This window comes from Melospiza georgiana, chromosome 8 (genome assembly GCF_028018845.1).
Source record: "Melospiza georgiana isolate bMelGeo1 chromosome 8, bMelGeo1.pri, whole genome shotgun sequence".
NCBI lineage: Eukaryota > Metazoa > Chordata > Aves > Passeriformes > Passerellidae > Melospiza > Melospiza georgiana.
Genome location: NC_080437.1, coordinates 11,095,077 through 11,108,196, shown reverse-complemented (window position 1 = coordinate 11,108,196; position 13,120 = coordinate 11,095,077). Strand labels below are relative to the sequence as shown.

Below are 13,120 nucleotides of genomic sequence, written 5' to 3'. Positions count from 1 at the left end.
TCCACTTTAAAAAAAAGGTGTGTGTGCACATCCCCACATGAAATTTAAGGTATGGTGGCTCAAAGGCTGCCAGGCCCAGCTGTAAACGTTCTCCTAATGAACAATGAGCAGTGCAGGCTGCAGTTAAATACTGGACAATACCCAGTGGAGGAACCAGTCGTGCAGGGAGGCTGATGCTCAAACACCACAGAGACAGAAGAACTCAATTCCAATTGCACAGATGTTCTTCAGCCATGGGAGAAGAGGACCAAATGCTACTAAAATCCAAGAATCCTCACTAAGTATTCAAGAGTGCTAAGAAGCAAATGGGTCATTTTGTCCAAGTCTGTTTCTTCCAACAGCTGAGCAAAGCCCGGGTGACTCAGACACACCAGCTGCATGCCCAGGGGGTCACACTGCAAGGAGCTGACAGGACTCAGTGTTCTTGAGTGTGCCAGCTCCCAGAGTTTCCTTGCTCTGGAGCTCAGTGCAGCTGCAGGCAGTGGAGAATGAACTAAAGCATGTGAATCCCAGCTGCATGGAAGCACAACTGTAGCAGCTTCCAGACAGAGGCAAGCTGGACAGGTGCCACAGCAGTTTTTGTTGACCATCTTGTAAATGAGACATAATACACACTTTGGTTGCAGTTATTTTTTAATGGAAAAGACTAATCAATGTTTCACATAAATATCAATTAGTGACAAGTCAGTTGAGTAAAGGAATACATACCCCCCAAGTTTTAAAGGCTCATAATGAACTGAGACAAAGCACACAATGAGGACTACATGGAATTCATTGGAAGAGGTGGGCTGCACGTCGATCCCATTCATTAAGTTCAGCTGCTGATCACATCTGTTGCTGGAGTTACTCACAGTGCAGTCTTCCCATGGAGCAACAAGGACACGTGAAGGGGAAAGTGAACTCCTAAAACACTTCTCTGCCTCCAGCAGAAAGCCCTGGCTATGAAAGTACAAAAGCCTCAAGTGTTTTGCTGATGTTAAGCCCTTTCAGGGTCTGGTTTCAGATGTGCAGTCTCCCCTTCTCAGACTAAAAACTTACTTTGAAATGAATGCACAGGATTGATCAGACAGGAATGTGTTCACACTGCAAAGTGACACCAAGGTTGGATCTTAATAATAATTTCTTTTCTCAGGGTTGTGAGGAACTCAAATCACTTTTATTCCCAGGCAGGCTGCAGGGATGGGGAGAAGGGGGACCTATTTTCATAGTCATCAAGAGCAATTTGTTAAGTGAGTAGAAGCTGCACCAGAAGCTATGGAGCTTCACAGTTTTCCATGGAGCCTGACAGGCATGATCCACGTTTCCGCAGAACGTCTTTGCACTCGTTCCTACAGGCTCAAAAGGCTAAATATCTGAAGAGGTATTGCTCATATTGTGTCCACAGCTTCAGGAAGATCCACTTTCACACACATAATCACATGGAAACCACAGATTAAATACCTTTAAACTGCATCAGTGGGAGCCACAGTTTGCCAAGTCAGTGTTTCCCAATTAAACAGCAGGTCATCAATCTGCTGAAGGCATCTAATTCCCCAAATATTACCTTTAAATATTATGTGGCTAAGATGCCTGCTTTCCAGTGGTTTAGTCAATAAGAATTCATTATGAATTATCTAGAACTAACAGAAACCCACATTTCATTTTCCAGCTTTTTCAGTGACATTCAAATTGTTTGTAAATGCTGGGGACACAGTAGGATCTGATCTACTGGTGCATGAAAATTAACACCCTACCCTGTTCTCTGAAAGGCTCAAAATTCACAAGAAGAGTTTTGATTTAAAACTAAGTTACCAATTCTCCTGTCACATGTTTAGGTCCCATAAATCCATGTATTTTTCCAAGTCTGGATTTCACACGTTTAGCTGGGAAATGCACCAACACAAGATGCAAATGAAACCTCCAAAGTGAGCAACTGCTCCATAAACAAATTGCTTGCAAGTACAGCCTAAGTAAGCTGGAACCCAACGCATGACAGTTGTAGCAGCTGAAAGAACAGCAGCACTTGTAAAGTCACTGTCAAAGGTGGATGTTCCACAGCACCAGGAAGATTCTGCTTTATACCTGCACTGGCCTCAACATACTTGGAGTGTCAACCCATTAAAGATCCTTGGATTCCCATAACAGATAAAAATTGCCTAACACCTCTAAAGCATCAGATTGCTAATGGTCAGTGGGTTTACATTTCAGAATTAATGACAACAAAAAGGGATCTTCTGCACCAGAACTCTGTTAGATAAGGAATCTTTCTTTTTGTTATAATTTTAGAAGAGAAAGCAGATGGCCAAACACAAAACACAAGCACTCAGCTGGCTGCAGTCACTCAGTGTGATGTGCGACTGATAGCAGGAAGGGGATGGTTTCAACACATCCAGTTCTTCACATCTAAACAAATTTAAAACAGGGTTATTATTCTCTTTGATAAAAAGCAACACTTTGGAAAAAAAAACAACTATAAGATAATAAAAAAGTTATATTAACATTCCTCCTAGAATTGAGGATCCTGCCTTTAAGGGTTTGAAGTACTCCTGCTAAGGACTATTTTCATTAATTGCAAAAACAATGACAAAGAGTTATCATCAGAAAGGAAAGACATTATGTCAGCTGTAAATACATTACAAAGCTAAGAAAGAAGCTGCCTGGAGATTGATACACTAATTCCATATCTTAGTTACAGTCAGAGTTACCAAGTGTCAATCAGTTGAGAGATTGACACAAGAACAGAAGTGATTCCCTCCCTGGCCTGTGATCAGAAGAGGAGGATCAATAACAAAGAGGAACGGTCCAAACTGTTTAAAAGGTGTAATGGGGAGGAAATTACTACGCTGTTAAACTTAAGGTTTAAAGAATTTAAGGTGACCATTAGCTGCCAGTGTGTGTGTTCTGTACCCCCAAGTTCTGATTAGGCTCAGCTGTTCTAATACATTCTGTATCCTACCTGTAAAGGAGACCGATACAGCCATTTTTCGTTATCTCCACTGAGCTTCATGCAGGCAAAAAGGTCACAAACTGTAGGAAGGCCAAAGTCCTGAAAGAGAAGTCACCTTCATTACCAACCCAAACATAAATACAATCTGATACATCTTCAAATTCTGTAAAGTGTTCAAAACCAAAACTGACTTTTGAGTCTTTGAGATTAATACTTTCTTCATTTAGTATAACATATTAACTTGTTTAGTGCTAAGTAACTAATAATTGCGAGAACATTAAAAGAGTCAAGAAACCTAAAAACTTTCAGTCAGTATTACCTAGAAGAGCTATGACTTTGGAAGAGAATGAAGCCATGAAATTCAGTAAAGCAATAAACCTGGCACATAAGACACAAAATATCAAGAACTTATGCTCACTTGTGCTTTCTTACGCAGAAGCCATTTATCTTCCACTGGAGGCAGGTTTGCATTTTCTAGGTCATTTGAAGCCAACACCCAACTGTTTACATTTAAGGGGAGGTGGAATGGAGCCAAGAGGTCTAGGAAAGGACTCTTGAAACTCTTGTCTGCTTTCTCCCGACTCTCCTTTTCTTCTGTGCTTTCTGCTTTGTGCTCAGCCTTGGCCAGCCAGCTTGTCAGAGGCCTCTCGAGCAAAGCTTTCCAGGGCTCTGCAATCTCTGCTGAATAATCTGCTTTCTCTGCACTCACGGGTTCCCCTGGGAGCTGCTGGGCGGGGCTAAGCCAGGAACTGGCAGCAAACTTGGTCTTCTCATGCTGAGGGTCTGGAACATCTCTCTGGCTGACTGGAACTCCATTTTTGTCCTTCCCATCTTTCTTCAGAAGCCATTTGCAAAGAGCCTCTTTTCCACAGTTTTCATCACACACACATTCTGAAAAGCTGGCACAGAGATCATTAGCTTTGCACACATCTTCCACTTTAAAGGGGGCCTGAGGATGCTGAAGAAGCCAAGCATTTACAGCAGATGTAGTGGGTGATTTCTTTCCATCAAGATGCTCATTCAGGCACTTCAGATTTCCCAGGTTCTCAATTTCCACACTTTTGCTCTGGCTGCCAGGACAACTGGTACATGTTTCAGCTTTGAGGAGCCAATCATTCAAATTGCATTCTTCCCTAAAAGGTTTAAATTCATTCTTCCATTTCTCATCTGAAGCAATACTTCCATTTTCTGTGTCAGGAGTAAGCAGCCAGTCAGAAAGGTCCATATCTTCTTGTCCAAGGGACTCTAATTCCTCCACGTTTTCAACAGTGGAAAAGGATGAGTTAAGAGTAGCGGTGGAGTCCCTGCAACCAGGGGAATCTGTCTTCCCAGCAAGATCACGCTGCTGATTGTGCAGAAGCCAGTTCTCCAAAGCCTTCAGATTTCCCCAGGCTTGCTCAAAATAGCAGACTTTGGAAGAATTCAAATTCTAGAAAAGACACATTGAAATACATCCATTAAAACTAAAAGGCAATGTTCTGTTTGTATAGTTAGAGCTCAGAGCATTCAGCTAGTGAGTGCCAAAGCATCAGGGGAACACGAGGCAGAAGGAAGAGTACTACAGAAGGTTTCATTCCCACCACATTGTGCTTGCAGTCAGGTACTGTGTTTTCCCCTCTGTTCAAAACTAGGTTAGCACACAAGAGGTTTACCTGGCTGGGCTCTGGCACACACTTTTGGGTGACCCACTCCTCCAGGTTGGTGCTGGGAACGTAGGGAGCCTGGCGCACGGGCACGGGCCTGCTTCCGAGTAACCAGCCAGCCAGCGAGGCGCTCACTGCCCCGCACTGCGCCTGCTGCCGAGAGACAAGGCCTGCTTAGGAAGGGACTGGCTGCTGAGCAGCTGTGCTGAACACCAACACAGGCAGGCAGCAGGACTTCTGCACCAGCAGGAAAAACAGTCCCCTCTAATTACAAAAAATCCCATAGGAATTGGATAGTTCCAACATAATGAACATTCCATTAAAAAATGCTGTCAGCCACACCCCACACGCACTTTCATACCCTGCTCCTGGAGCAGCTGCGGTATCAGATCACTCTGCTCACCACAGCCACTGTCACTGGCTACCCAAGCATCTTAAACACACACAAGCCACTACTCAAGCTCACATAACGTGCTTGAGTTCTCCTCTTTCCTCTAATGCAATTAAACACACACACACAGGTCAGTCTTACCTGCTCACAGTTCATCAGGGCAACGCTCTGCCCTGGGAACCAGGGAGAAGTATTCTCTCTCTCTGAGGTTTGCTGAAAGAAAAGTAAAAATGAATTTAAATCTCCATTTTGTCCAGTTTCTAGGACAAATTCTACAATAAAGCAGAAGTAAAGCACAGTTACAAATTCTCAGTGCTTTATGGCTAACAATGTTCTCAACATATACAGAGAAAAATTTACTATAAAAATACTACCTTGAGTCTGCTTCCTTTAACAGAATTGTCTCCAACAACACAGGAAACACGCCGCTTACATCAGAATCCCAAAATACTTTTATCACAGAAAATATCTACTATGTTTTAACTATTGCTATCTAAGGAAAGCAGTATTGAACTTTATAATCTGCTGGAATAGAGTAAAAATGCAGTAGTCATTCCCTCAGCCTCTGCCAAAATACATTAAAATAACATGTGCATAACTAAACTCAGTTGAAAACTACATGCAATAATTAATAAACCATTGTGTATTTATTATACAGCTAAAATTATATGACTCACACACAGAAGCCATTCAAGCTGTCACTAAAAGCAAAAATATCACTTGGAATATATTGCTCTACTGAAAAAAAAATCTTTGAGGCAAATATTCCAAGGGAAGGGAAGTCCTGGTGCTTACCATCGTTTTAATGGAACCAAATGAGGTAATAGCTTGGCGAAGGTAAGATGTGTCAGCCTCAAAATTCAGGATGGAAGACTCTTCAGGTTTGAGTGTAAGACTTTCCAGTCTGAAAGAGAAAGGTGATTGTTACAGAAAGGAAAAAAAATTACAATCTTCCTCATCTGTCTTGTTTCAGAAGTCAGTCCATTATTTCATAAAAAGGCTTTCAAGTTACTTGGCACTAACTAGGTAACAAAGAAGACTTTTGATACAGCATACAAGAAAGGAATGGCTATCTAAAAACCAAGAACAGAATAAATTGTCAGCAAAACACAAGTTTCACCTTCTTACTTCAACTGCCATCAATATTTGAAATAATCTGCATAAATGAGTACCTCTCCTGCTCATTATAGCCCTGGTTTATCACCTCAGACTGCTGTTCTTATTTCTAGGAACTATTGAAAATGTAGGAACAGTGAGATCTATTACTTCTATTAGAATAAAAAAATCAGATTAAATTCCTAAGTTAAAATAAACCCAACTGTGTTAACTTGCATCATAAAACAGATTTACCTCTCCAGGCAAATTGAAATCTGGTTTGCCAGTTCGTTACTGTAGGAGTGTTCCAGCTGATGAATAAGGCAATTGAACTGTCCCAAGTACTGCATGGAAGACAAAACACACGTTATTGTTTCAGCTCCCAGGATTAAAATTGAGCCAATACTTGCAAGAAAAAAGTTTGCTGGAAAATGCCAGCGCAGCTACCAAGCTTACCCAGTAGAGCTGCTGTGCCTGCTGCTGCAAGGCCTCCTCTTTGAGCTGCTGGATGAGATCCACCTGCTCGAAGAGCCACACCTCCCGGCTGCGCAGGCACTCCAGCTGCCGGCTGATGTGGCTGTGGATCTTGGCCTTCACCTGCCAGGAGACACACACCATTCCCACATCTGTCAAGCACAGTGCACACACATGTGCTGCACTGACTGCAAACTCCTGTCTGTCAGTGGCAAAAGGCATTTTTGGAGTGATTTATTTCTCAGAAACTCAGCACAGTGACCCACGTGACTCAGGTCAGTAACAGTTCTGAGGCTACCTTTAAAGAGGTAGCAAAGAATAATGTTGATAGTGGAACCCTGGAAAAAGTTAAAGATAGAATCTAAAATGTTAGGCTTTGTGCTTTCCCAGATCAACTGCACCTGCGTAAGCAGTATGATAAATTATATAATTATTAGATGTGATGATTGTTTAGTAATTAAATGTAATTATTATATAACCATAAGAAGAATAGTGAGAAACTCTGTTGGAAATTCAGAGAGGGGCTAAATTTATGTATACAATAGAACAATATAAGTTTAATAATTAACATGAAAGTTTTGTAACGATAGAGTATAAAACATGATCAATTTGGATGTATGGTCAGAGTCAGATTTGGGTTGAATATACCCCGATTCCCAGAGCTCTTAATAAAAAGCACCGCATATAATCGCTCCGTGATTGTGTTTTTGAATGCTAACAATGTCATTAGTAATCTCTCCCTATTCTGATGTTTCAGTCATCAGCTTTTGGAAATGCTGCATGCCTAAGCTTGCAGAATTGATAAAGGTATACAGGAATACCTTTATCAAGAGTGTTGGCAAAATGACACACCAATGTGTTTGCAAACTGCTAGGAAAATTTCAGACCACTATGATAATAGTAAATATTCTGGAATAATAAAAACTTTAATTGGAATTATGTTAGTTATTAAAAAATTCTTAAGAAGTAATTTAAAATTACCTCCTGCCAGTTTTCTTTAATCTGCTGTTCAGCTTTGACAATTCCAGATATAGCTGTTTCCAAGTCCTTCTTTGCTTGAAGGCACTTCGCCAGAGTCTCACTGCTGCAGGAATTTCTATTTCTATCTTGTGGTGGACTCATTCTTGAAGTGTTCCTAAAACACAATGGAAAAAACGATTTCTTAACAGTTTCTATTCCTCTTTAAGAGAAGAGGAAGGGCATCATATGAAGAACCATCTGCTCTACTTCACTTTAAAGGTGAACAAAAAAGCCCCTAAGACCCTACACAGATGCAAGTTTTCTAAACACACATAAAGCTCTCCTCCAGGAGCAACAACGGTCTCTGAAACACCTCAGCCCACGGAATTTGCACAATCACAGGAAAACCAACAGATATTTGACAACAGCTTCAGCCACAGGAGTTTAGGCAATCCTCCCCTGCCAGGCACCTTCCTCCAGCTTTTATGCCTAGCCAGCAAACTCCAGAGCTGAGGGTGGATTCAGGGAAGGTTCAGCAGCAATGTTGGAGCTGGGGGAGAATGGCCTGACCAGAGGCAGGAAATATTTCAGTCACCCTTCTTTCCTCTGCAGGCAATGAGCTTGCTCCCATAAGTGAGAAAATTCCAATACAGTTTCTGTAAAGAACTGAAAACCCACATGTTGCTACAAAGATCATTCTTTACTAAGCTGCAGAGGCCAGAATTTCCACAGCTACCCATTTTGTCCTGGGCACAGCTCTGGTCACTTAGCTTCAGCACAGCCTCAAGTAGAAGGGGCTCAAATACAAAATTTCTGCAGAAGTGATACTGGCAAGGATTCTGCAAGTAAGGGAAAAGACAGTATGGATTTTCAGTAAAAACAGGAAGGATAACTGCAAGCACTTTTCCTAACCAGTGGGTTATTTTGTTACCAAAGAGTTTGAATTCTCCTGTCAGTTTCATGAGATTCCTGAAGCACTAAACATTCAAGAGTATTTATTCTATTTAAACGAGTCTTCAGCAATGACAACTATGGAAATTCCCAGCAGATTTAAAGTACACACATGTGCCAATCTAAAATGTCACAAATTTTACCACAGCTCTGGAGGGAACTGAAAGTAGTTTTGAATTTAACAAGACAACCAAGAACTTGCTTCCTGAGCAGCTATTTAGTCTGCAATTTCCAAGCCCCATGATCATATAAACTGCAACCCAAAAGTCCTTCTACAGGAAGATATAAAACTGTGTGTGTGTCACACAGGAGAGGGCTAAGAGTGGCTTGCCAGTGGAAGGTGACAGAAAAAGCAATGTTCATGGTGGGGCAGGAGCAGAGGCTGCAGCTCCCTCGGTTCCCTCAGCACCATGGGCTCCCTGTGCCTCGGACACAAGACACAGAGTAGGCACAGAAGCCACCCCAAGGCCCTGCACACAACTCAATCCCATCCTCACCATAACACCTCATCCTCTAGGAACTGCAGAGCACAAACACAAGAGAACTCAAATGTAACATTGATGCTATTTTGCACCAAATCAGTCCAAATACATCATTCTCCATGCTGTGCTGTGAGCACCAGTATTTGCACCCCCTAGCTCGTTCACAGGTTCACTTCTATAAGGTTTCATGATCTTCACCATGCTAGCAAAATGCAATAAAAGGTAAGCTAAGCTTTTTCTCACAACACTCCCCAGACTTTATCTTGCTTTGCAACTCTCATGTACAACCTACAGCAAGTAGGAGCCAACAGTGTAAGTGGGAGCCCTAAGTTCTCAGATGTAATCTAACAAGTTGATGACAGCAATACACCCAGCCAAGAAAACAAGGATATTAGGTACCTTAAAAACTATCATGTACCCAAAAGTAAATTTAAAACATCATATTGGTTATTATTTCATTTTTATATTCTTACATAACAACGTCAAAGTCTGAAAGGCTAAATAAAACTACCATATTTGCTCACACAAAAGATAATGTGTTTAACTCTTGTGAAAATTATGCTAACCTACTTTATCACACTCTGTATTAGCAACTTTGTAGTGGCACAATTAAATTTAAGAAGCTTACACACTCTTCTCTAATGATCTCTGAAACTACTGTTAGTTGCTTTTCCTTCTTTTCAATGATTGCAAGGGACTCACTCCAGAACGTATGGAGAGAATGAATGCTGCCTTCCTCCAGCCAGCCAGCCCCTGCTAAAATGGCTGTTCTGAGGCTTTGTTGCAAATAAGCCAGTAAAACTCATATGTGGAGCATGAGAGCCAATCCACTCCTCTTTTTCATTTCCACAAGCCTCTAACAAAACCAAGTGGGGGCAAGCACCTATTTCATTGCTTCCCAGTTACTCCCAAATAGCACTGAGAATTTAAGAGGTTTTCAGGTCACACGCTCTGATACACCCGCGATCACACAATTCGGCTCAAGAGTAACAAAACACAGGAAGGCACCGGGCTGCCACACTCGGTGAGCTGCCCTGGCCATTCCCGTGCCACCAGGCGGTTCCCAGGCACACGGGGGTCCCCGGCAGCCCCCGCCCCGTGCGCCACGGCACGCACACCCCACCGATGAGCTCGCACTCACTTTCTGCGCTCAGGAAGCAGCCCCGCAATGTCCTGTTTATAACGCGGCCTCCATTCCCCGGCGCGGCCTCCGGAACGCTCCCAACGCCGCAAATATCCGCTCCGAGCCCCGGCTGGCTGGCTGGAGCGGGCCCTCGCCTTATCGGGGCGGCCCAGCCCTCGCCCCGCCCCGGCCGAGCCGCACGTCCGCAGCGCGGGGCGGGGACCGAGCCGGGCCGCGACCACCGGCACCGGGCCGGGACCGAGCCGGGCCGAGCCGCTCTGCCCCGGCCTGGCTCCGTCAGACACAGCACCGAGCGCCTCCCAACATCCTACCAGCAGTTGAAACCGCGGAACCTCAACGTTTTGCAACAAAACCGCTATTTCTTGCAACTTGCTAAGTGTGGCAATGTATCTTCTTCATGCAACAACAAAGCAGAGCCGAGCGCTGAGGCATGCAGCGCGGATGGAGCAGCAAGGTCCAAAGAGCTGCGAGCCGATCCAGCTGCCGAGCTCAGCCCTCCGGCCCTGGCCATGCACAGCCCCGCACTGAGGCTCCCCATGCAGCACTGAGCCTGCAGCGTGCCAGAATCCTGACGCTGAGCAGCTCGGATGCGAGTTAGCTCCGGCAAGGACCAAAATGACACCCACACATACACAATTCTTGTCATATCTAGTCTTGCTTCCACAATTTCACACACTCAGCTGAGGAAAGCACCCAGAATGGCCTCGGTTGGAAAGGACCTTGAAGATCCCGTTGTTCCAATGCCTCTGCCATAGGCAGGGACACCTCTCATAGACCAGGGTGCCCAGCGCCCCATCCAGCCTGGCCTTGAATACTCCCAGGGACGGGCCCTGCACGTGTCCTCGTCTGCATACAAGCAGTAAAAATGTCATAGCACGAAACCAAAAGAACTGCCTGAATGATAAGCATTATTATATTACTGTTTCCAAATAGTAAAATAACTCCCAGTTTTTACAGAAGACTTTTGGCTCCTTGGAGAAGTGCCACCACAAGACCCTGCAGCTACAACTCCTGGTCACAGGTGCTCTGTGCAACCTCCTGGCTGCCTGCACTCCACCCCTGGGATGTTACTTCCCACAGGTCAGAAACCGCTGGACAAAAATAATTTGAAGCTTTTAATTAAGTACGTGGCTGCTGGTGAGCAGAGGAGGAGGAGACAACCCTTCCTCTTCTGCAAACAGGCTGGCAGGAAACTGGTTCTACCAGCTTTTCACTCTCAGCACAACCATCCCCGCTGCCCTTGGGAACAGCATTGTTTTCCATTTCAAATGGGTGTGGAAAAATCACCTCAAAACCAGGGCTGTGCAGAGCCTTTGTTGGGGAAAAGCTGCTGAAGGGAATGAAGCCTCCCATTGAACAGGCTCTATTTATAAACGTGGAATGATTTCTTCCATTTGGCAGGACAAGACTGCTCTAGAGGTCTCTCTGACCTGTCTTTATGTGGCTTTAAACCAGCAGCCTTGTTTGAACTGAAATCCCCACTGACTTCCATCTAACCCCACCAAAAAACAGAAGTTCCTCTTAAGAAGCTCTCCCAAATTAGACAGGCAGGAGTTGTGGTCAGGGAGTGAAGTACTCTAAGTACAACAGCTGAATCTGGGAACTTCCCATTTACATCCAAGCATAACAAGCACTTTGTACAGCGCAGCATCAGCATTATGTACCGGTATCTGCATGCAGCTCCTGCTAGGGGGATAATTTTACTCCAAAACAAGTATGTCACACTCTATTTTTTAAGTCACAAGCCATGTGAAGCAAAGAAATAACCTTTAACAGTTTCAAGACAGAGAAAAAGTGAAATAAACACCTTGAGAAATACTAACAGAAGTTTCAGGAATTACATTTTCTAAAATTCAGGTAGTTTTCATCTGTCTGCACAGTATATGGTCTGTGCCACAGACCTGAACACCTGTGACTACGTTTTCTGCCTGTTTTAGCTCTGAAACAGCCCGGCCAGTGCACAGAGCACTTGTACTGAGACAATCTCACAAGAGCTGGGCTCTAAACAGTCACAAGTCACTAATGCAGCTGTGAAGAAGTCTGATCACTACTTTATTCCATCTATCATAAATATTTTATGCACAACAAGCGAATAACTGAAATCACAAAGTATCTGAATATGAAGGCCTGATATCTCTATGCTATAATTACTGAAAATACCAAAGAAGATACCCCAGAGTGGGGAAGACACACATTTACCTTAACTCAGATTGCACATTACAACACATCTTCCAGACTCCTGCACTTATAAACCCTTCGGAAAACAAGTGACAAGCCCCCGGTTGTACCTGCAGCACCTGGCCCCAAAGGCAGCACTGCCATGCTCTCTGCACATCCAGCTACCCAAGGTTAGGCACTTGCAGCGTGACGAGCTGTGGTTTTTACATGGCTGCCGGCTTTTTTCCGCTCCCCTGACTGCACACCTTATCGAAAGGCTCGGGAAAAGGCACCTTGTTCCTCTATCATCTTTTCTCTTTAATCCCAGACACAAGCACCGAGTTAAAGCTGTCAGAATGCTCGGCAAACCCCCCAAGCTCCGGTTCACATCACTTACCAGCAACGAACAACACACGTCTGACAAACTTTAACAAACGCGATGCGGCACAACCCCGACCATTGCTAACCCAGACATTTACTGCTTATATAACCTCCGAGAAGCGCAGCTACTAACAAAAGACTTGGCCTTTGCAATTAGAAACGTGGCTTTAGGAGCGCTCGCGGCACAACCTCCCCGGCACACGGAGAGCGAGATCAGTACAAAACGCCGTCTCCGTGTTCCGAGCGAGCCCTGCGCCGCGGAGCGTCCATTTCCCCAGCGACCTGCCCGAGCCAGGCCGGCTGCCTGGGCACTTCCCGCAGGGCGGCACGGCACGAGGTGCCGCACGGGATGCCTTACCGGGTGCCTTACGGGATTCCTCACGGGATTTCTTACGGGATTCCGCACGGGATGGCTCCCGGCTCCCCCCCGGATGTCTGCCCCGCCCTGCCGGCCCCGCCGCCCCCTCACCGCTGCCCGCGCGCCGCTCCCTCAGCCCCGCGCCGTCCGCCCGCCCG

At 44.7% G+C, this 13,120-nt stretch overlaps 1 protein-coding gene across 4 annotated transcripts; it reads right to left on the bottom strand.

Annotated features, from left to right (window-relative positions):
• Positions 1-615: 615 nt before the first annotated feature.
• Positions 616-13,120, bottom strand: NCOA4 (nuclear receptor coactivator 4). 4 transcript variants are annotated; one of them, XM_058029672.1, is made up of 10 exons: positions 13,074-13,120; positions 7,511-7,664; positions 6,512-6,652; positions 6,311-6,399; positions 5,756-5,864; positions 5,102-5,173; positions 4,579-4,722; positions 3,345-4,355; positions 2,936-3,025; positions 616-2,382 (listed from the first exon to the last, which is right to left on the bottom strand). In XM_058029672.1, the coding sequence occupies exons 2-10, from the start codon at positions 7,649-7,651 to the stop codon at positions 2,377-2,379; spliced, it is 1,803 nt and encodes a 600-aa protein (XP_057885655.1). In that variant the 5' UTR covers positions 7,652-7,664; positions 13,074-13,120; the 3' UTR covers positions 616-2,376. The 4 variants fall into 4 exon arrangements, with proteins under 4 accessions (XP_057885655.1, XP_057885654.1, XP_057885657.1 ...); XM_058029671.1 differs by lacking the exon at positions 13,074-13,120 and adding an exon at positions 12,963-13,050; XM_058029674.1 differs by lacking the exon at positions 13,074-13,120 and adding an exon at positions 12,963-13,050 and having other exon boundaries at positions 4,579-4,719.